This window comes from Neoarius graeffei, chromosome 6 (genome assembly GCF_027579695.1).
Source record: "Neoarius graeffei isolate fNeoGra1 chromosome 6, fNeoGra1.pri, whole genome shotgun sequence".
In the NCBI taxonomy this organism is placed as follows: Eukaryota; Metazoa; Chordata; class Actinopteri; order Siluriformes; family Ariidae; genus Neoarius; species Neoarius graeffei.
This window is the reverse complement of record NC_083574.1, coordinates 34,153,684-34,178,230: the sequence shown is the minus strand read 5'-3', so window position 1 is coordinate 34,178,230 and position 24,547 is coordinate 34,153,684. Positions and strand designations below refer to the sequence as shown.

The 24,547-nt window shown below is 40.5% G+C and overlaps 1 protein-coding gene across 1 annotated transcript in view; it reads right to left on the bottom strand.

Annotated features, from left to right (window-relative positions):
* Positions 1-16,532: 16,532 nt before the first annotated feature.
* LOC132887853 (SH3 and multiple ankyrin repeat domains protein 2-like) overlaps positions 16,533-24,547 on the bottom strand; it is a 264,197-nt gene continuing 256,182 nt past the window's right edge. Inside the window, exon 24 of the mRNA XM_060923589.1 lies at positions 16,533-17,004. Within this exon, the coding sequence (XP_060779572.1) occupies positions 16,533-17,004 (472 nt within the window). The remainder of the gene's footprint in view (positions 17,005-24,547) is intronic.

Below are 24,547 nucleotides of genomic sequence, written 5' to 3'. Positions count from 1 at the left end.
TGATTGGAACACAGCCCTCAATGTCATTGTGCGGATCCAAAGAATGGCACATAAAGACAGAACTTGTCCCATCAGGGTTGAGGAATGAAGAGAAGCCACTATTGTGCTAATCAGAGCACCACAGAGAGAGGCCTTTGAAGAAGAACTCAAATGGTTTAGCCAAAAGTCTATGAAATTGCCAAAAACTAACAAGATGCATCAACTTGATCCAATATTTGAGAATGGATTGCTCAGGGTAGGAGGCAGATTAAGAATGTCTTCTGCATCCCTGGAATTGAAGCATCCAGTGATTTTACCTAAGGAAGGCATTGTCACACAGCTTATACTTGACCACTGTCATAGGAAAACGCAGCACCATGGCCGAGTGCAAACGTTGAATGAGCTCAGAGCCAATGGCTATTGGATATTAGGTGCTAGCAAGGTAGTGGCCAAGCACATTAAGAACTGTATCACTTGTAGAAAAGTGTGCAGGCCGACAGAACAACAACATATGGCAGACCTGCCCAGTGACCGAGTCGATCCTTCTCCTCCGTTCTCATACACTGGGATTGATTGTTTCGGCCCTTTCTACACCAAACAGGGTCGTAAAGAATCCAAGAAGTATAGTCTATTGTTTACATGCCTAAGCTCTAGGGCCATCCACATAGAAATGTTGGAGGATCTCACCACTGATGCATTTTTAAATACATTGAGATGCTTCATAGCACTTAGAGGAGCAGTAAGACAGATCTGCTCCGACCAAGGGACAAATTTCCTTGGAGCAAAGAATGAGTTGGAAAAGGGTCTAATGGATCTAGACAAAGAGAGAATTGCGAACTATCTGGCAAGAAAGCAGTGTGACTTCCTCATGAATGTTCTTGAAGCAAGCCACATGGGGGGCATTTGGGAACGCCAAATACGGACAGTCAGGAGCATCATGAGCACTGTTTTGGCACAAGCTAAGGGAAGACTTGATGACACCTCATTGAGGACATTTTTTCTATGAGGCTATGTCAATTGTAAATAGTCGTCAGCTCACCACGGACACCATCAGTGATCCTAAGAGTGTTGAACCTTTAATGCCGAATCATTTGCTTACAATGAAGTCTATTGTGCCCCTTCCACCACCAGGCAATTTTGTCAGAGAAGACTTGTATGCCAGGAAAAGGTGGAGGAGAGTGCAATACTGGAGCAGAGCAATTCTGGAGCAGGTGGCGTAAAGAATACCTGGCCAACGTAAGACTCAGACAATGATGACATGTACCCAGAAGGAATGTGAGCGTGGGAGACATAGTTATTGTCAAGGAGGACACTGTTCCCAGAAATGAATGGAGACTTGCCAGAGTTGTAGAAGCAAGAAAGGAGGATGGTCTGGTGTGCAAGGTCAAAATAGGACAAAGTAAATTAGGAAAAGGAGGTGAGCGCTTAACGCAACCAACCTTTCTTGAACGTCCAGTTCAGAAACTAGTGGTGCTAGTTGAACAGAATTCATAGACTAGTATCAAAATAGCACTGATCTTTCAGGGTTAAGCTGTTATACAAGAATAGGTGTGAAAGTTATTTTCTTATTTTGGGGAAAATTACAAGATTTATTTCAATGCTTTAAAATAAAGGTAACATAAATTTTTGTGGGGTGGCACGGTGGTGTAGTGGTTAGGGCTGTCGCCTCACAGTAAGAAGGGAGCCCCATGGCCGATGAGGGCCTTTCTGTGTGGAGTTTGTATGTTCTCCCCATGTCCGTGTGGGTTTCCTCCGGGTGCTCCGGTTTCCCCCACAGTTCAAAGACATGCAGGTTAGGTTAACTGGTGACTCTAAATTGACTGTAGGTGTGAATGTGAGTGTGAATGGTTGTCTGTGTGTCAGCCCTGTGATGACCTGGCTACTTGTCCAGGGTGTACCCCGCCTTTCACCCGTAGTCAGCTGGGATAGGCTCCAGCTTGCCTGTGACCCTATAGAACAGGTTAAGCAGCTAGAGATAATGAGATAAACCTTTGTAATTTTGGTGGCAGTGTAGCTGTCGCTGAAAATATGCCAATTTCCTTGTTGCATTAATATTTTTATATTAAGATATTTCTTATATAATTAGGTTAAGAATGCAAATTGTAATTTCTTTATGTGGATTTTGAATTGTGGTAATTACGACCCCTACTGGTCATATAGGTGAGCTGTCCTTAATAGAAGGATGTAGTCATGTGATTAATGCAATGAATAGCTGGGAAAATGTGCATTCTGTTTTTCGGAGCTACGGTGCTCATGGAGCAAGATGTATGCAAGAGTTCGACCATAAAGCCTTAGCAGCTCCTGATTTCCGGTCAGAAGGCGCACACAGTATGATAATGTGTTATTCTTTGTGCGTTTTATATTTATTTCACATATGTAATTTAGGTTTCATGAGGGCCATGTGAACATTTACGGACTGTGATAAGAAATGGATATTGGCCAAAAATACTCATTTGAGGGGCGGCACGGTGGTGTAGTGGTTAGCGCTGTCGCCTCACAGCAAGAAGGTCCTGGGTTCGAGCCCTGGGGCCGGCGAGGGCCTTTCTGTGTGGAGTTTGCATGTTCTCCCCGTGTCCGCGTGGGTTTCCTCCGGGTGCTCTGGTTTGAGATGAGATACTCATTTGAAGGAAAGATATAATAATATTAAAATGTAATATTCATTTCAGTTTTTCATGGTGTGTGGAGGTGTATGAGGCCAATATGAGCATGTTTGAAGTGTGAAGGGAAGACAATAAAACTCAGTCAAACATCAGTTGAAGCGTGGTTTTATCTGACCAGAAGAAAAGCCTTGGGAGCAGCTACAAACTCTGCTTTCCAGGTGGGCGAGACACCGGTCCTTCTCGGTGTTCTGCAGCCTTAGTGACTTCACTTCCTTCACCATGTCCATGATGGTTTTCTGTTGTTGTTTAATAACAGAAACTTCCACCTCCAGAAAGTAGAGTGACTTTTTAATGTCCTCGCCTTCCTCGGCTGTAAAGTTCTTTTTTGGAGGCATAATTCACCAATATAGCCAGTTGAAAAGTTTGGAGTGTGTATATATATGTGTGTGTGTGTGTATATATGTGTGTGTGTATATATATATATATATATATATATATATATATATATATATATATATATATATATATATATATATATATATATGATGTGTGTGTATATATATATAATGATGTGTGTGTATATATATACACAGCGCTCAGCGTAAATGAGTACACCCCCTTTGAAAAGTAACATTTTAAACAATATCTCAATGAACACAAACAATTTCAAAAATTTTGACAAGACAAAGTTTAATATAACATCTGTTTAACTTATAACATGAAAGTGACTTATATAACTTAGATTACACATTTTTTCAGTTTTACTCAAATTAGGGTGGTGCAAAAATGACTACACCCCACAACAAAAACTACTACATCTAGTACTTTGTATGGCTGCCATGATTTTTAATGACAGCACCAAGTCTTCTAGGCATGGAATGCACAAGTTGGTGACATTTTGCAACATCAATCTTTTTCCATTCTTCAACAATGACCTCTTTTAGTGACTGGATGCTGGATGGAGAGTGATGCTCAACTTGTCTCTTCAGAATTCCCCATAGGTGTTCGATTGGGTTCAGATCAGGAGACATACTTGGCCACTGAATCACTTTCACCCTGTTCTCCTTCAGAAATCCAACAGTGGCCTTAGATGTGTGTTTAGGATCATTGTCATGTTGGAAAAGTGCACGACGACCAAGGGTACGGAGTGATGATAGCATCTTCTCTTTCAGTATAGAGCAATACATCTGTGAATTCATGATGCCATCAATGAAATGCAGCTTCCCAACACCAGCAGCACTCATGAAGCCCCCACATAAGGACACTGCCACCACCATGTTTCACTGTAGGCACCATGCATTTTTCTTTGTATTCCCCACCTTTGCGACGCCATACAGTTTTGAAGACATCAGTTCCAAAAACATTTATCTCGGTCTCATCACTCCAGAGTATAGAGTCCCAGTAGTCTTCATCTTTGTCAGCATGGGCCCTGGCAAACTCTAGGCGGGCTTTTTGTGCCTGGGCTTTAGGAGAGGCTTCTTTCGTGGACGGCATCCATGCATGCCATTCCTCTGCAGTGTACGCTGTATTGTGTCATGGGAAATAGTCACTCCAGTTTGGCTTTCTACTTCTTTAGATAACTGCAGTGAACTTACATGCCTGGGGTGGCACGGTGGTGTAGTGGTTAGCGCTGTCGCCTCACAGCAAGAAGGTCCGGGTTCGAGCCCCGTGGCCAGCGAGGGCCTTTCTGTGCGGAGTTTGCATGATCTCCCCATGTCCGCGTGGGTTTCCTCCAGGTGCTCTGGTTTCCCCCACAGTCCAAAGACATGCAGGTTAGGTTAACTGGTGACTCTAAATTGACCGTAGGTGTGAATGTGAGTGTGAATGGTTGTCTGTGTCTATATGTCAGCCCTGTGATGACCTGGCAACTTGTCCAGGGTGTACCCCGCCTTCGCCTGTAGTCAGCTAGGATAGGCTCCAGCTTGCCTGCGACCCTGTAGAAGGATAAAGCGGCTAGAGATAATGGGATGACCTGGACTTCTCTGTGAGATGGTTGCAGTTCCATCTTTCTTAAATTTTTGTACCACTTTTGCTACAGTATTCTGACTGATAAGTAAAGCTTTGCTGATCTTCTTGTAGCCTTCACCTTTGTGGTGTAAAGAAATTATTTTCTTTGGGGAATTCTGAAGAGACAAGTTGAGCATCACTCTCCATCCAGCATCCAGTCACTAAAAGAGGTCATTGTTGAAGAATGGAAAAAGATTGATGTTGCAAAATGTCACCAACTTGTTCATTCCATGCCTAGAAGACTTGGTGCTGTCATTAAAAATCATGGAGGCCATACAAAGTACTAGATGTAGTAGTTTTTGTTGTGGGGTGTAGTCATTTTTGCCCCACCCTAATTTGAATAAAACTGAAAAAAATGTGTAATCTAAGTTATATTATTAACCTTACTTTTACGTTATAAGTTAAACAGATGTTCTATTAAACTTTGTCTCCCTCAGACGACATGAGGAAGAAACCTTGAGAGGAACCAGACTCAAAGGGAACCCATCCTCATTTGGGCAACAACAGACAACATGACTATAACATTAACAGTTTTAACATGAAGTCAGTTTCGTTGATGTTATAAACTCTTCATTGATGGAAACTTGAGTGCAAAACTGTTCATGACAACTGTAGTCCTCAGCCATAAAAGCATTACTGTAAGAGTCCAGAGCGTCCCCCAGGTGTGACTTTCAACTGTCCACATGGGGCCATCCTCCACAGGAGCGATGCGATGAAGCTCCATCCAGACACAGGGAACCAGGATGGATCAGGCAGGTCCGAGGAGCAGAAGAGGTCAGCATCTCGATCCCAGGACCGACATGTAACTCAGAGGGACAGATTGGGGGGGGGAGAAAACACAGGTTGTTAGGTATGCCCCATGTCACCTGAATAAGTAGGAACAGTATACATATTGCACTTAGTACAAGCAGGGACATCGGCAAAACTAACTATGACAGCATAACTAAAAGGGGAGAGCCAGAAGGTAACACAGGCATGTGGGGCCCCAGGACATAAAGCAGCAGCCACTACACCATCAACAAACTCGAGTGAGCAAGCGAGTGGGGGACTGACAGCATCCATACATCCCAGTTTACCAAAACACTGTCTGAGGACCCTCCAGATCTACACCTTTACCTCATAAACACCATTAACAAAAGGCTTGACTAAACAGATATGTTTTCAGCCTTGACGTAAACACTGAGACTGTGTCTGATTCCTGAACATTACTTGTTAGGCTGTTCCATAACTGTGGGACTTTGTAAGAAAAGGCTCTGCCCCCTGATGTAGCCTTCAGTATATGAGGTACCAGCAGATAGCCTGCACCTTTTGATCTAAGTAGGCGTGGCGGTTCATAGAGGACCAGTGTGTCTGTGTGTGTGTATTATATGTGTGTGTGTGTGTGTGTGTGTGTGTGTGTGTGTGTGTATATTTATATATATGTATGTGTGTGTACAGTGGTGCTTGAAAGTTTGTAAACCCTTTAGAATTTTCTATATTTCTGCAAAAATATGACCAAAAACATCATCAGATTTACACACAAGTCCTAAAAGTAGATAAAGAGAACCCAGTTAAACAAATGAGACAAAAATATTATACTTGGTCATTTATTTATTGAGGAAAATTATCCAATATTACATATCTGTGAGTGGGAAAAGTATGTAAACCTTTGCTTTCAGTATCTGGTGTGACCCCCTTGTGCAGCAATAATGACAATTAAACATTTCCGGTAACTGTTGATCAGTCCTGCACACCAGCTTGGAGGAATTTTAGCCCATTCCTCTGTCTAGAACAGCTTCAACTCTGGGATGTTGGTGGGTTTCCTCACATGAACTGCTCGCTTCAGGTCCTTCCACAACATTTTGATTGGATTAAGGTCAGGACTTTGACTTGGCCATTCCAAAACATCAACTTTATTCTTCTTTAACTATTCTTTCATAGAATGACTTGTGTGCTTAGGGTCGTTGTCTTGCTGCATGACCCACCTTCTTTTGAGATTCAGTTCATGGACAGATGTCCTGAAATTTTCCTTTAGAATTCGCTGGTATAATTCAGAATTCATTGTTCCATCAATGATGGCAAGCCGTCCTGGCCCAGATGCAGCAAAACAGGCCCAAACCATGATACTACCACCACCATGTTTCACAGATGGGACAAGGTTCTTATGCTGGAATGCAGTGTTTTCCTTTCTCCAAACATAACACTTCTCATTTAACCCAAAAAATTCTATTTTGGTCTCATCCATGCACAAAACATTTTTCCAATATCCTTCTGGCTTATTCATATGATCTTTGCAAACTGCAGATGAGCAGCAATGTTCTTTTTGGAGAGCAGTGGCTTTCTCCTTGCAACCCTGCCATGCACACCATTGTTGTTCAGTGTTCTCCTGATGATGGACTCATGAACATTAACATTAGCCAATGTGAGAGAGGTCTTCAGTTGCTTAGAAGTTACCCTGGGGTCCTTTGTGACCTCACCGACAATTACATGCCTTGCTCTTAGAGTGATCTTTGTTGGTCGACCACTCCTGGGGAGGGTAACAATGGTCTTGAATTTCCTCCATTTGTACACAATCTGTCTGACTGTGGATTGGTGGAGTCCAAACTCTTTAGAGATGGTTTTGTAACCTTTTCCAGCCTGATGAGCATCAACAACGCTTTTTCTGAGGTCCTCAGAAATCTCCTTTGTTCGTGCCATGATACACTTCCACAAACATGTGTTGTGAAGATCAGACTTTGATAGATCCCTGTTCTTTAAATAAAACAGGGTGCCCACTCACACCTGATTGTCATCCCATTGATTGAAAACACCTGCCTCTAATTTCACCTTCAAATTAACTGCTAATCCTAGAGGTTCACATACTTTTGCCACTCACAGATATGTAATAATGGATCTCATCTCATCTCATTATCTCTAGCTGCTTTATCCTGTTCTACAGGGTCGCAGGCAAGCTGGAGCCTATCCCAGCTGACTATGGGCAAAAGGCAGGGTACACCCTGGACAAGTCGCCAGGTCATCACAGGGCTGACACATAGACACAGACATTCACACCTACGGTCAATTTAGACTCACCAGTTAACCTAACCTGCATGTCTTTGGACTGTGGGGGAAACCGGAGCACCCGGAGGAAACCCATGCGGACACAGGGAGAACATGCAAACTCCGCACAGAAAGGCCCTCGTCGGCCATGGGGCTCAAACCCGGATCCGCTTGCTGTGAGGCGACAGCGCTAACCACTACACCACCGTGCCACCGTAATATTGGATCATTTTCCTCAATAAATAAATGACCAAGAATCATATTTTTTGTCTCATTTGTTTAACTGGGTTCTCTTTATCTACTTTTTGGACTTGTGTGAAAATCTGATGTTTTAGGTCAGAAATATAGAAAATTCTAAAGGGTTCGCAGACTTTCAAGCACTACTGTTATATATTGTTTTAGACATGCATACTTTGGAAGGGCATATCTCCCAAGAAAATGAAGTTACAGCCAAAATGTAAAAAGTTTCTGTCATCTTAAAGTTGTAAGATTATAATTCATTACAAAAAACAAGAAATTTCAAACATTTATTTTTGACTTCTTTGGGACTGTTTGCGCCTTTGAAAATTCTCCTCTTGTCATTCAGATCCTGTCTCGGATCTCAGCCTGGTGGGATTTATTGCAAACACATCCTACACCATGCATCACTAATCAACTTGATCACCGCGTGCATGAACAATGTGATATCCATGTGCTTTATATCGAAGCAGAGTTCATAAAACCGCAGTTATATACCTAACCATTGTTTCTTTCCTTTTCTATTCAGGTTAGTTGAGGAAGAATCTAAAATGAAATCTAAAACAATGTGTCAGCTTGGGGATGATTAATAAAAAATTTGTGACTCACTATCACATCCCTGGCGACTTGTCCAGGGTGTACCCCGCCTTTCGCCCGTAGTCAGCTGGGATAGGCTCCAGCTTGCCTGCGACCCTGTAGAACAGGATAAAGCGGCTAGAGATAATGAGATGAGACTATCACATCACTATTGTGCTGAGTACAGTCTTGAGCTCTAGTTATTTACTGTAACCTACAGAGAAACGTACTGTATATTGAGATGAATCTGAAAAATGGTTCTAGAGTTTGGCTATAAAGTAGGTGTAGCTCATTAACTGGCAGCTTATGGTTTAAAATGGATAGTGTGACCTTCTTTTGGCATTTGCACATCAAGTGAGGACATCAGTGTCCAAAACAGCATAGGATACTTATGCTTGATTACTGAAGAACCAGGCTATTCAAGGGATTAAACAGCTGTGAGGCTTTAAAAACAGCTCTTTTTTAAATAAGCTATTCAGACTAATGAATGCTATTCTTAGAGTTCATACATGGCCTCAAACACCCACCAGTCTGCCGTCATACTCGCCTTCAGAATCAGCTTCGAAGGGGTTCATCAGTGAATACTCACATTAGGTCATAAATACTGTATTTATTTCTCATAGTTTATTTTGGTTTCCATACATGAAATATTTTGGATGGGGGGAAAAAAGCAGTCGGCGGAACGGATCTTTTTGTCATTTTAATAATAATTTTGTTACTTTCTAAATAAGAGGATCTGCACAAAATTACAGCAACAGAAAGACCATGAACACAAAAAAATAGAGTGAGGCTGAAAAAAATAGTAGCTGAATGTTGGGGATGTGAGGCCTGACGGTGAAGTTCAGCATTTCATTTAATTCAACTACTACTTTAATCTACAATTTCACACTCAGTGAATGTTGTGTCACATTTTCCATTGCTAAATAGCTTCATATATATAGAGTGTAGACGTGGCCTGTGTATACATTTACAGCATGTCAGGTATACACATATATATATATTTTACAGAAACTCATCCGTTATGATTTAATGTCAACTATTTTACCTCCAAAATCATAAAATATGTATCTGTCGATCTTACAATCACAGATTTCAGGATGTATTGTTGAAACTCACAACCAATGAGATTCATAAATATAAATATTGCTTCTTAAGGAATCAGATAAATGTACATATTTCATCTCGTTTAAATATTTCTAAAACACAATTTGGCAAACCGCACAATTTCAGTCCCATAACTTTATAAAATTCCATACATTTCTATAGAAATCATTAAAAATACTGTGCTTTTTTTAAGTTTTTGCTGTCGTACTCTATTGTAAAATAATCTCTATTTAAAAAGGGTCGACACAAAGCAGCGTGAATTGGGCAGCAAGTTTCCTTTCCACTCCCTAAATAATAATAATAATAATAATAATAATAATAAGCCATAGTAGATCTCTAAAATCATTCACTCACAGTCCATGTGAAAATTCGCACACAAACACACACTTTGTAAAATATTACTGGGATGGTGAAGGAGTGTTTAGAATCAAAATAAAACTGAATCTGAACACACTGAATGGAGTAAAAATAAACACTTCAGAATTGCTGTTAGTGGCCCTGTGTCTGGAGAAATCTGCCTCAGTAAGCAACATCTTTAATAAAGAAATAAAGGCTAGATCACAGACTCTCTCTCTCTCTCCTGCTGTTCTTCCACACATCTTTAGTTCACTTCCCTGATTCGTTTTTCCTCTTTCTTTCTCCCCAGTACATCCTGCAGTTTTCCTCTCTTCTCTCCTCATTTCATGTCTTTCTCCTTCTCTGTTTCTCCTTCTCTCTTCCACTTCTTACATTTCCTACATATTTTTCTCCTCCCACTCTGTCTTTCTTCTCTCGCCCTGTGGTCTCCTCTTTCTCTATCTTCATCTGTGAGAAGTGTTGAGGCGATAATTGGTGATGTGAGGACTGACTATCAGAACATGCCTACTCATAAGTAGGAGTTTAAACTTTTGCACTAGTTCTATATATATATATTCCATATACACTCACTGGCCACTTTATTAGGAACACCCATCCATCCACCTGCTGTTTTATGCAGTTCTCTAATCAGCCGATCCCTTGGCAGCAGCATGATGCATCAAATCATGCAGAACCAAATCAAGAGCTTCAGTTAATGTTCACGATGTTCAAACATCAGAATGGGAAAACTTATGATCTCAGAGTGTGACTGACTTTCACTGTGGCACTGTGGGTGTTGGTGCCGGATGGACTGGTTTGAGTATTTCAGAAACTGCTGATCTCCTGGCGTTTTCACACAATAGTCTCGAGAGTGTACACAGAATGGTGCGATAAACAAACAAACAAACAAACAAACAAAAAACATTGAGTGAACGACGTTTCTGTGGGTGGAAATAAATGCCTTGTTAATGAGAGGTCAGAGGAAAATGGCCAGGTGGTTCAAGCTGCCAGGAAGGATATAATGTAGTAACTCCATAATCACTCTTTACAACCGTGGTGAGCGGAAAAGCATCTCAGCATGCAACAGCAGAAGACCATGTTGGGTTCCAGTCCTGCAGCCAAGAACAGGAACCTTAGAATCAAGAACAAGTTCCTATTAAAGTGGCCGATGAGTGTCTATAATTGTTTTTTTAAATGGATGAAACATTTTGTTTTACAGTAAATATGGTCATTTTTTTTTCAAAGTATCAAAATATAAAATTGCAAAAAAAAAATCCTCCATCATGTTCATGATTGCTAATAAAATTGTTTAGAATAATAAAGGGTTTTTTTTTACATTTATTTATACTGTGCCTTTCTCACATGTAAGGTAGCTTTCTAATTCTAAAAACAGAATCTGTGTCTATTGTTGAGCAAAACTTTTATGGCAGATTAGGCTTATATTAAGGAAGGAAGGAAGGAAGGAAGGATAGAGAGCTGGAGAGTGAAAGCTGAGACTAGAGAGTTGGAGTAAGAAAGTAAGTAAGGGTGAGATGAATAAAGAAAAAAGATGGAGAAATAGAGCAATAAGAACGAGTCTCTCCTCACTTCTATAAACCTGTAAGTTGGATAGTGATGTGTAAAAAGGTTACAAATGAGAACAGAAGAGATGATGCTGCTTAATGGATGCAATCCAATTAAGACATCTTAAGACATGAGGGCACATTTGTTCTAATAAAACAATCATTTAATAATGTAATGTCATTTTGTGGAGCAGCACAGTGTGGGTTCAAACCAAATATTTCCACCTCTGGTTTTCATGACAACTCAATTTTCAATATTTTTAGAACTTGATTTTTTTAAAATCTTTGACCAGCATCGATTCCACTCTTTAAATGGTCATGTATTAGAATCCTTAAAGGTTCTTTGGTTATGTTTTTGGGGGAACCTTGAAAAGGTTTACTCAGAAATCCACAACAGTGTTTGTTATCAGAAAGGGTCGCTAACAGCCCCGAAGTATCCAAAGAAAAAAGGAAAAGAGAGACAAAAAGAGAAACAAAGGAGAGAAGGCAAAAATGGGAACCAGAGATGGAGAAGGGACATGGACGAAGACAGAGGTAGGGGGATTAAATCACACCTCGTACATGGAACTAAATAATTCAGACGGCTACAGTTCTAGAAATCTATTGCGGTCGCGTGATTGGAAATGAGAGTCTTTCAGGAAAAAAATAGTAGTGTCACACTTTTGATTTTGAGTTATTCAGAGCTGATAAATGGATAAATCCACCCTTCAGTCACAAGGAAGACGAGAAGGAAAAAAAGGGACACACACACACAGAAGAGGGGCTGCTACACTGGTAATCCTGTCCTGATATGGCAGGTCTGTCTGTGTGTGTGGGGCTGTGACTAGGCATGTGCCGATGTCAGTTATCAGGATATTCAACACATATAATGACATTATGACTCCTCCGTGTGCTCCATTCAGGAGTTGGGCAGCATGTTTACTGTAGGGATGAAGAACTTGATGTCCCGTTCTGAAGACAGCATGAGAATAGATGTCTTCTAAGACCACTAATTTTAGACGAATTTGAAGGTGCATTCGCCCCTTTCACATATCCCACAATCCACTACTCGCTTGGGAACTTCCAGTGGCCAGAACCAACCAGGCTGCTGATAACAGTACAAAAACCATTATTGGGCTCTATAATCAGTTTCAATGTTCAACTATTGGATATTCAAATATTAATTACACTGGTCTACAGCCAAAATGAAATAAATTTAGTCAAACTTTACTAATTCTGGGTCGCTGAGAACGAAAATTAAATTTAAAATTGTTCATTGGCTCTAGTTTTCAAGATTGACTCTATGAATAAATCTATGATTGGGTTTGGATAGTACTTCCTTTTCTAGCAAAACAATGAATGATGCAATCTGAAGCCAGTATACATGATATCGTTATTCCTAGAAGTCACCGATGATGCAATCATAAGTCAACTTACATCACTCTGCTGAACAAATTGCCCAGTGTCAGCTCAAAAAAACCATACAGTGCTATGCACTCAAGATTAAGTCTTTGTTTGACAAGCTTGACAAGAGATGCTCCGTTTCATGAATACAAGAGACAAGCTGCCAAAAAGCACTGAGTACACACTGAATAAGGACTAAATCTATTCAGTATCCATCCATTATCTGTAGCCGCTTATCCTGTGTAGGGTCGCGGGCAAGCTGGAGCCTATCTCAGCTGACTATGGGCGAGAGGCGGGGTACACCCTGCACAAGTCACCAGGTCATCACAGGGCTGACACATAGAGACAAACAATCATGCACACCCACATTCACACCTACGGTCAACTTAGAGCCACCAGTTAACCTAACCTGCATGCCTTTGGACTGTGGGGGAAACCGGAGCACCTGGAGGAAACCCACGCAGACACAGGGAGAACATGCAAACTCCACACAGAAAGGCCCCCATTAGCCGATGGGCTTGAACCCAGAACCTTCTTGCTGTGAGGCGACAGTGCTAACCACTACACCACCGTGCCGCCCCCATTTGGGTCATAATACATTTTATTTATATAAACTTTTTGCTGATTTTCTAGCGTTACATAAAGAGAACAGGTGAAATATCATGTAAACCAACCATAAACACATGAAGAGACCTAGTTTACATATTATACTTAAAATGTTATGATCTACACAATGAACAGTGGTGCTTAAAAGTTTGTGAACCCTTTAGAATTTTCTATATTTCTGCATAAATATGACCTAAAACATCATCAGATTTACACAGAAGTCCTAAAAGTAGATAAACAGAACCCAGTTAAACAAATGAGACAAAAATATTGTATTTGGTCATTTATTTATTGAAGAAAATGATCCAATATTACAGATCTGTGAGTGGCAAAAGTATGTGAACCTTTGCTTTCAGTATCTGGTGTGACCCCCTTGTGCAGCAATAACGACAACGAAACGTTTCCGGTAACAATTGATCAGTCCTGCACACCAGCTTGGAGGAATTTTAGCCCATTCCTCCGTACAGAACAGCTTCAACTCTGGGATGTTGGTGGGTTTCCTCACATGAACTGCTCGCTTCAGGTCCTTCCACAACATTTCGATTGGATTAAGGTCAGGACTTTGACTTGGCCATTCCAAAACATCAACTTTATTCTTCTTTAACCATTCTTTGGTAGAACGACTTGTGTGCTTAGGGTTGTTATCTTGCTGCATGACCCACCTTCTCTTGAGATTCAGTTCATGGACAGATGTCCGGACATTTTCCTTTAGAATTCGCTGGTATAATTCAGAATTCATTGTTCCATCAATGATGGCAAGCTGTCCTGGCCCAGATGCAGTAAAACAGGCCCAAACCATGATACTACCTCCACCATGTTTCACAGATGGGATAAGGTTCTTATGCTGGAATGCAGTATTTTCCTTTCTCCAAATATAACGCTTCTCATTTAAACCAAAAAGTTCTATTTTGGTCTCATCCGTCCACAAAACATTTTTCCAATAGCCTTCTGGCTTGTCCACATGATCTTTAGCAAACTGCAGATGAGCAGCAATGTTCTTTTTGGAGAGCAGTGGCTTTCTCCTTGCAACCCTGCCATGCACACCATTGTTGTTCAGTGTTCTCCTGATGGTGGACTCTTGAACATTAACATTAGCCAATGTGAGAGAGGCCTTCAGTTGCTTAGAAGTTACCCTGGGATCCTTTGTGACCTCGCCGACTATTACACGCCTTACTCTTGGAGTGACCTTTGTTGGTCAACCACTCCTGGGGAGGGTAACAATGGTCTTGAATTTCCTCCATTTGTACACAATCTGTCTGACTGTGGATTGGTGGAGTCCAAACTCTTTAGAGATGGTTTTGTAACCTTTTCCAGCCTGATGAGCATCAACAATGCTTTTTCTGAGGTCCTCAGAAATCTCCTTTGTTCGTGTCATGATACACTTCCACAAATATGTGTTGTGAAGATCAGACTTTGATAGATGCCTGTTCTTTAAATAAAACAGGGTGCCCACTCACACCTGATTGTCATCCCACTGATTGAAAACACCTGACTCTAATTTCACCTTCAAATTAACTGCTAATCCTAGAGGTTCACATATTTTGCCACTCACAGATATGTAATATTGGATCATTTTCCTCAATAAATAAATGACCAAGTATAATATTTTTGTCTCATTTGTTTAACTGGGTTCTCTTTATCTACTTTTAGAACTTGTGTGAAAATCTGATGATGTTTTAGGTCATATTTATGCAGAAACATAGAAAATTCTAAAGGGTTCACAAACTTTTAAGCACCACTGTAGTTTCTGGGATATTTACATCTCAAATAATATCAATTTTTTTGAAACACCCTGTATAAGGATGACCGATTAAAAGCTTCTTGGCTGACGAAAAATACCATGGAACCAGTAACTAGACATATAAAAGCAATCTAATAACAACACATTTCAGCTTGCATCCGATATTTAAAAATCGAAACTGATGACAAATTTACACTGATGACTTGAAAAAATATTGAGGCCATGTAAACCTGTAATTAATATTTGAATATCTGATAGCTGAACATTGAAACTGATTATATAGCCCAATAATGGTTTTTGTACCGTTATCAGCAGTTTGGCCGTCCACTGGATGTTCCCGACCACGCAGTGGATTGTGGGATATCGGAAAGGGGCGAATGTGTGTGTTGAATCATATTATCACAGAATATTATCTGTTCACCAGCCATATCAGGCAGGACTGTGGAATAACAATTTAGCAGTGTAACTAAAAAAAAAAAGAATAATAATAATAAAACAACAGAACATTAATCTTATAAACCACAATGAAATGCTCATCCTGATTATCACGATACTGAAAAAAACCGAACATCGGCTCATGCCCAGGTGAGACGGTTTGTCTGCAGATCACAGACCAGCAGTGTTGTTGAGCTTGAATGTGAAAAAAGTTGGTGTATCATGGAAGTCTTGAAACAGGAAGAAGAAAGTCATTGGCTTTCATATACGCGCATGTATCTTGTTAGCCAGCTAACTAACCTGACATGATTTTAGCCAAAATTTTAAATAATATTTGTAAACAAACAAACAAACAAACAAACTCATTTGTATTCCTAACAGTAGGAAGCTGTAAATTCTGACAGAATTTATGACAGAATTACTGAGTTATAGTCCTATTTATGTCATGTGTTTATATTGTTTAGCGCTAACAACCACGGCTCTGCAGTCTGTAGACAGACTGTCCTCCCATTTTTGGCTTGGGTCTCGTTCACACACACACACACACACACACACACACACACACACACACACACACACACACACACACACACACACACACGTGAAGAAAGGAAAAAGAAAGAACACAAACTGACAATCTGACACGCCATTTTGTTCCAGTGTGTGTTTGCTGCATCCATAAAGTTAACCGCCAGACATTTTTATAGTGATGAAATATTTTTTTTCTAGCAAAGATAGAAAAAAGCCTCCAGCTCAGCTGGCGATCTGAAAAAGTCTGAGTGGTCCCAAATGAATCAGAAGTTTATTTTTTTTAAAACTCACACACTCGTTCACATGCTTGGGAAGGACATGTGAAAAGCGAGTGTCCTTACTGATGGTCCTTCCTGCTCAGCATTTGTGTAGGGAGAGACAGAAGGCAAGGGAAGAAAAAGTGCACTCGTCTTTGCTTTATCTGTCCATCAGCAGCTTAAGCGCCCTCTCGATGTTCATGCGATGGCCAACACGCGTCACTCCCAAATCGATGAGGTCGTCTTTTTGCAGGTTTGGCAGGTGAGATCCCTCGATCTCGTTCTCCATGAAGGCGTCTCTGTGTTCGGCCATGTTGAGGCTCTCCAGCCAATCAGCGACGTCATGCTTGGACCACAGCAGGACAGGCTTGCTGGAAAATGGCTTGGAGTTGGATGAGGACGAGGACGAGGAGGACGAGTGCAGGAGTGAGAGAGGAGACGCTGAGCGGCTTCCAAATGGGCAAAGAGGCGGAGTCGGTGCCGGAGAAGAAACAGGACCTGGGGTGGAGGGGGTGGGGCTTGATGCAGGAGGAGAGGTGACTGAGGGAAGGATGGAGGGAGGAGTGGATGGAGCACTGAAGGTTAAAGCAGTGGAGCGTTGGGTACCTGAGACAGAGGGAATGGCAGAATCCCTAAAGAAAGGGAGAGAAAGAGAGAGAGAAATGATTGAGAGAGTGAGGAGATAAAAATGTGTAGGAAGTTTAAATGAGAGAGAGAGTGTGTGTGTGTTAATCCAGTTATTGGTCATTAGACAAGGAGAAAGCTTTAAATCATCTTGACGCTTATCACTGTTCACTATCTTGTACCTTACGTTAAATAAGAAATAATAATGAATGTTACACTTTTCATCACATTCGTTTTTTCTTGCAACTGAACATTTTTTTAAAAAATTATTATTACAACTGCTTCAGGATAAAGTACAACCCCATTTCCAGAGAAGTTGGGATATTTTCCAAAATGCAATAAAAACAAAAATCTGCGATGTGTTAATTCGTGTGAACCTTTATTTAACTGACAAAAGCACAAAGAAAATATTTTCAATAGTTTTACTGACCAACTGAATTGTATTTTGTAAATATAAACAAAGTTAGAATTTGATGCCTGCAACACACTTAAAAAAAAAAAAAAATTGGGACAGAGGCAAAATAAGGCTGAAAAGTTCATAGGATATTCAAATAACACCATTCTGGAAGATTCCACAATAAGCAGGTAAACTGGTATCATGATTGGGTATAAAAGGAGCACCACCAAAGGCTCAGTCTTTGCAAGCAAGGATGGGTTGTGATTCACCCCTTTGTGCCAAAATTTGTGAGAGAATTGTTAGTCAATTCAAAAAGCACATCTCAACACAATATTGCAGAGAATTTAGATCTTTCAAAATCTATAGTACATAATATTATAAAAAATATTCAGGGAATTCGGAGACATCTCAGTGAGTAAAGGGCAAGGTCAGAAACCACTGTTGAATGTGTGTGACTTTTGAGCCCTCAGGTGGCACTGCCTGAGAAACTGTCACACCAATGTGACAAATATAGCCACATGGGCTCAGGAGTACTTTGAATAACCATTGTCACTTAACATAGTCTATCACTGCATCCAGAAAGGCAACCTGAAACTATATTACACAAGGAAGAAGCCATTCATCATTTCCGTGCAGCACCACTGCCAAGTTCTCTGGGCCCAAACTCATTTCAGGTGGACTGAAAGACAGTGGAAACATGTGCTGTGGTCAGATGAGTCCACATCTCTGACTGAAAGACAGTGGAAATGTGTGCTGTGGTCAGATTAGTCCACATTTCAGCTTGTTTTTGGGAAAACTGGACACTGAGTTCTCCATGGCAAAGGTGAACATGCCCATCCAGTTTGTTATCAGAGAAAGGTGCAAAAGCCAGCATCTGTGATGGAGGGTGCATCAGTATCCATAGCATGGATGAGCTGCATGTGTGTGGAGGTACCATTTATTTATTGGGGCATATATTGGGATTTTAGAGAGACATATTCATCAAGGCAACATCTCATCCTGGGAAGTCCATGCTTATTTGAGCAGGACAATGCCAGGCCTCATTCTGTATGGGCTACAACAGTGTGGTTTCATGGAGAGAGAGTGCGTGTGCTTGACTGGCCTGCTGCCAGTCCAGATCTGTCTCCTGTTGAGAATGTATGGCGCATCATGAAGAGGAGAATCGGACAATGGCGCCCACGGACTGTTGACCAGCTGAAGTCTTGTATTAAAGCAAGAATGAACAAAAATTCCAATTCCAAAAATGCAGCAATTAGTATCCTCAGTTCTCATATGATTAAAAAGTGTTATTAAAAGGAAAGGTGATGTAACAAAATGGGAATAATGCCTCTGTCCCAACTTTTTTTTTGTGTGTGTGTGTTGCAGGCATCAAATTCTAACTTTGTTTATATTTACAAAATACAATTATGTTGGTCAGTAAAACTTTAATGTGAATTAACAAATCCCAGATTTTTGTTTTTATTGCATTTTGGAAAATATCCCAACTTTTCTGGAAATGGGGTTCCTATTTCCAGAAAATGACAGAAGATGAATTATTAATAATTGTGAATGTGTAGTGTTCTAAAGACAATTTACAGCATTTCTGAATTCTGAGCGAAATGTAGAGACAATGTAATGGGTGTAATGAACGTGAATGAGGTGGATGATTTATTTGATCATCTATTTTGTCCGCAAAATGCCAAAAAATAAGTCCTTGAAAGGCTGGGGTCCAAAAGTCTGAGGCCATATTGAAAATCTTGGATTTTATTATTATTTTTTTAAATTTTAAACGGAATAAATAAACTTTTAGAATTTTGGAAATTCTAAAACAAATCAAAGAAAACAAAAAATGCAACATCTTGACCAAAGGTGCTTAAATTCTGTCCTTTGAAGGACCAGAAGTTCATCCTCACGGAGGGACGCAGGCCAAAAATAAATTAGGTTATATGAAATTACATTACATTAAAATATATATACAGGGTGTTTAAAAAAATTTGATTTCACAATCTAATAACTTTGCCAGTTCTTATTTAATTGACCTCAAATTTTAACAGCATGTGTGGAAACAGGTCAAAATTTTATGCTTAATTTTTTTTGTTTTTATCTTTTTAGGTATAGAAATGCCATTCACTGGAAAAGAAAAGGCGTTTTGTGTGTTAGAGTACGCTCCAACACAGTCGAACAAGACTGTGCAGTGTGCATTTATGAAAGGATTCTCTAAAAATGCACCGGCTGCAGTGCAGATTTGGACATGGCACAAAAAGCTCAAAGAGGAAGGCTGTGTGTGCAGGGCAAAAGGATCTGGATGACCACCAGCATCGGAAGAGACAGTCGAGCGGGTTCATGAATATTGAAAATTTGTGAAATCGTTGATGGAATCCACATACCTTTGAATTTCTCATTCAAATTTTGAGGAATAAATCTTATATTGCTCAATATTAAGCCTGTTCAGTTTCATTTGCCTAGACCAGGGGTTTTCAAAGTGTGGGAGAGTCAGCCCCCCCTCGGAGAGCAAATAAACAACAGCGCCCCCCTTACAATTTTTGTTGTTGCTATACTTAATGTTCCATTCGTATTTTTAAAAAATGGTTGTTGTACACATTTTTCTTTTTTTCTTTTTCACATTTTAAACATCTGTGCTTTTTAAAACATCTTGTTTTACACATTTTAAACATCTCATAGCATCGTTAGCTAGCACCTCTTGGCAGACAACACACTGTGGCAGTGGAGCATCTTCAGATCCAGTCCATGAAAATCCAAACTTTAAATAATCGTGGTCATACTTCCTTCTTTTTTCAGTCCCCCCAGGATTCCGCGGGCCTTTTTTGTGATTGTTGCGGGCTAAAATGTCTGATGTTGCGGGGGGTTTTCCAAAAAATTGCGATGAAAGTTGCGGTGTTTTTTAGGTTTTTGTTGTGATTACATTGTGGGAGGAAGTGAAAGTTGCGAGAAATTGTTGCGATTTTCTCTTTTTGTGATTAAAATTAAGTGATATGTTAAATATTAAGTTATTACTGAAAAACTATTGATTAAAAAAACAAAGACACTGAGAAATGGTCCTATAAACAACTTTACCAATATAAAAGATTACCAGGACTACAAAAATGCAGAAAAATAGGCTTTACTTATCCAAAAGCACCTGTTGGTTCAAAAGTTAAAGTGCAGAGAACCTCACAGCACAACATGAAGTTATCTTAAAATATAATATAAATGCCTCAGCTTTCATGTAAGAAAAAAAAAAACACTATTAATACTAGTGCTGTGTGCAGGCAGTCTCTCCTGAAGACTAAATTAAACAATAATTATAAACTAATAAAATAAATGGCTCAGGCTTCATAGAAGAAAAAAACAATTTGAACGGAATCTCACAGTATGATGCTGAAGCTGCCTAAACAATGGAAAATAAAATACCATTTTGGCAAAAATGTTGGCATCCATTAATTTCTTGTATTAAGTAAAAAAAATTATCTAAAGTGCACACAGTCCTTCACTGTAAACATAACACACTTTCAGTAACAGAATTTAAGCCTATATAAACACTGACTCGCACATCATGCAATGGTTGCCAGATACTGCTGACGTTTTCCAGCCCAAAATATGTTCAAAACCCGCCAAAATGCACTTGAAACCGCCCAATCTGGCAACACTGCGGCGCATGCTGCTTCTCTTGAACGTATACATGGAAGTAAGGCGGAAGGTAGTTTGTCGACATCACCTCAAGATGACGCCAACGATTGGTCAAATTTGCGGGAAAGTTGCGGTGATTGGATATAATTGCAACACCGCCCTGAATTCGCAGGGATTGGTTGAATTTGCGTTGAAGGTGCAAATCGCAACATCCTGGAGGCTCTGATTTTTTGCTTGGCCCAGACTCTGTCTCCTCACTCACTGTAGCTTTAGGTACTAAAAATCGATCCATTTTGTCTCTGGTAAAGGCTAGCTGAAGTTCGCTAAATGTCCGCAATAGTAACTTATTCTGGTTTATTTTTCCTCATGTTGCGCCCCCCCGAAGAACTCTGGCGCCCCCCAAGGGAGGCGCGCCCCACACTTTGAAAAGCCCTGGCCTAGACTATGTAGTTTCTGGAATATTTACATCTCAAATAAGATAATTTTTTTTTTGAAACACCCTGTATTTTGTAGGAAACTAACATTATAAGGTCGCTTCCTTTCTGCATTTGATCCTCACTGCTGTACTTTGTAGAAACAAGGGAATGTTTTGTTTTGTAGTGATGATGGATATTACGTTCTTTCAAAACAGCCACTCTGTCTGCAAATGAGACAAACTGCTCTTTTTCCATTAAAAAAAAAACTTGTCTTGCTAATTTTTTCTACATTTCCTTTTATCAGTGTGCCACTGCCTCCATCACTCCATCTTGACTGGCTGACTCAAAGACGATGACATGAAAATACTCTTCATCTCATACTTCAGATGAGCAATATTTTACAATTATCACTTCCTTCTGTTGGTATGTAAAAATATTAAAACAAAACATTAAAAATTAAAAACGCATGAGAGAGAGAGCACCATATTTCATCATAGATAAGACATAATTTACTGTAATTTAACACAGATGCTTAATAGCACTGCGCTGAACACTGCCATAAAACTCCGATTACTTTTTAGCTGCACAAAATTGACATTTTGTAAGATTTTACAGTGAATAATTTTACGGATAATAAGCCTGAGCTTGTCAAATGCCATGGCAAGCCAAAATGAAGGGAGTGTGGGCCAATCGTGGCCTTGATCTTAACTATTCAATATTCAAGATGTAAGTGGAAGTGAAAGGTCTTTCTGTTTTAGTTGAACCTCTGCTTGTGTGTATGTGTGTGTGTTCTACGCTCACAGAACTGGAGCATGTAACAAAAAGTGTGACAGACGGAGACCTGAGGCAGAAACAGTACTCTGTGTGTGTGTGTGTGTGTGTGTGCATGTGTGATTGAAGCTGACCTGGACAAGTAGCTTAAGGCTTTGTGATTTCAGGTTCTTTCAAGACGGACTACTTATTTCTCACGTTGAACACAAACATATCTACTCAACAAAAGCTATTAAAGGGGTTTGTAATTTCCAGATACAGCCACTAGAGGGAGGAGTTACAACGTGTAACCACACACATTAAAGGTTCTTTTCCAGAAATGAAGGCTGAAGACTGACCTGCTCAGGTGTGTGAAGTGGGAGGTGAGGAATGATAACTGTCTACACGAGTATGACTCTTTAGTGCAGCTTACAGCTTCCCGTTTTCCATTTCTTCGATAAGAAAATATGAAAATATCTTTTCAAGTGGATTTGTTAGATTTATCATCCCTAGCCATGAGTAATTTATCACAATTCATCACACCACACATGCATTATTATTATTATTATTATTAGTCATTCTCTCCTTCTTGGCGGTACAGTGGTGTAGTGGTTAGCACTGTCGCCTCACAGCAAGAAGGTCCGGGTTCGAGCCCAGCAGCCGGCGAGGGCCTTTCTGTGCGGAGTTTGCATGGTCTCCCCGTGTCTACGTGGGTTTCCTGTGTGCTCCAGTTTCCCCCACAGTCCAAAGACATGCAGGTTAGGCTAATTGGTGGCTCTAAACTGACCGTAGTTGTGCATGTGAGTGTGAATGGTTGTTTGTCTCTATGTGTCAGCCCTGCAATGACCTGGTGACTTGTCCAGGGTGTACCCCGCCTCTCGCCCATAGTCAGCTGGGATAGGCTCCAGCTTGCCTGTGACCCTGTAGAACAGGATGAGCGGCTACAGATAATGGATGGATTCTCTCCTTCTAGTGTAGCATTAAACAATTAATTCAAAGCTCAGTAATACTATGCACAATATACTCAGCCACATAAACACATTATATAGTACAGTACACACCCAGCATCCACTTTATTAGGAACACATGTACACCTGCGGCGGCACGGTGGTGTAGTGGTTAGCGCTGTCGCCTCACAGCAAGAAGGTCCTGGGTTCGAGCCCCGGGGCCGGCGATGGCCTTTCTGTGTGGAGTTTGCATGTTCTCCCCGTGTCCGCGTGGGTTTCCTCCGGGTACTCCGGTTTCCCCCACAGTCCAAAGACATGCAGGTTAGGTTAACTGGTGACTCTAAATTGACCGTAGGTGTGAGTGTGAATGGTTGTCTGTGTCTATGTGTCAGCCCTGTGATGACCTGGCGACTTGTCCAGGGTGTACCCCGCCTTTCGCCCGTAGCCAGCTGGGATAGGCTCCAGCTTGCCTGCGACCCTGTAGAAGGATAAAGCGGCTAGAGATAATGAGATGAGATGAGAGATGTACACCTGCTCATTTATGCAATTATCCAAGCAGCCAAACATGTGGCAGTTGCACATAATGCATTAAATCATACAGATATAACTGAAGATAACTGAAGGAAATGTTTCATCTCGACTTTTTTCATTCTTCATCTGCCTAAGATTGGTTAGCATGTGGCAGTAGCCTCAGATTCTTGTTCATAGTTGATAGGAGTGGAACCTGATGTGTTCTGCTGTTGTAATGCATTCACATCAAGGTTTTATGTGTTGTGTGTTCTGAGATGCTTTTCTGCTCACCACAGTTGTAAAGAGTGCTTATTTGAATTACTATAAACTTCCTGTCATCTCAGACCAGTCTTCTGATCTCTCACATCAATGAGCTGTTTCAGCCTGCAGACCCTCCGCACACAGGATGGTTTTTGCACCATTCTGTGAAAACCCAAGAAATCCCAGGAGATCAGCAGTTTCTGAAATACTCAACCCAGCCCATCTGGCACTAACAACCATGCCATGGTTAAAGTCACAGAAACTGCACTTTCGCCCCCCCCCTAGTCTGATGTTTGATGTGAACCAAAGCTCTTGACCTGTATCTGCATGGTTTTATTCAATGTGCTGCTGCCACATAATTGTGTAATTGTTGGATAAATCCATAAATGAGCCGGAGAACAGGTTTTCCAAATAAAGTGGATGTTGAGTGTGCATATAGCTTCCGGATACTTTTGCTCTATCAATTCTGTTTTTCAGCTTATTTTTTATTTATGCTTATGAATACATTATATTGTGTTCATACTAACATTATGTATGTGATTTTGAAGTGAATATACAGTACCAGTCAAACGTTGGAACAACCTCATGACTATGAATGCAACTTTAATTCATATTTAAATAATTTACATTTATATGTTTACTAAAATAGTAATAGTAAAATAGT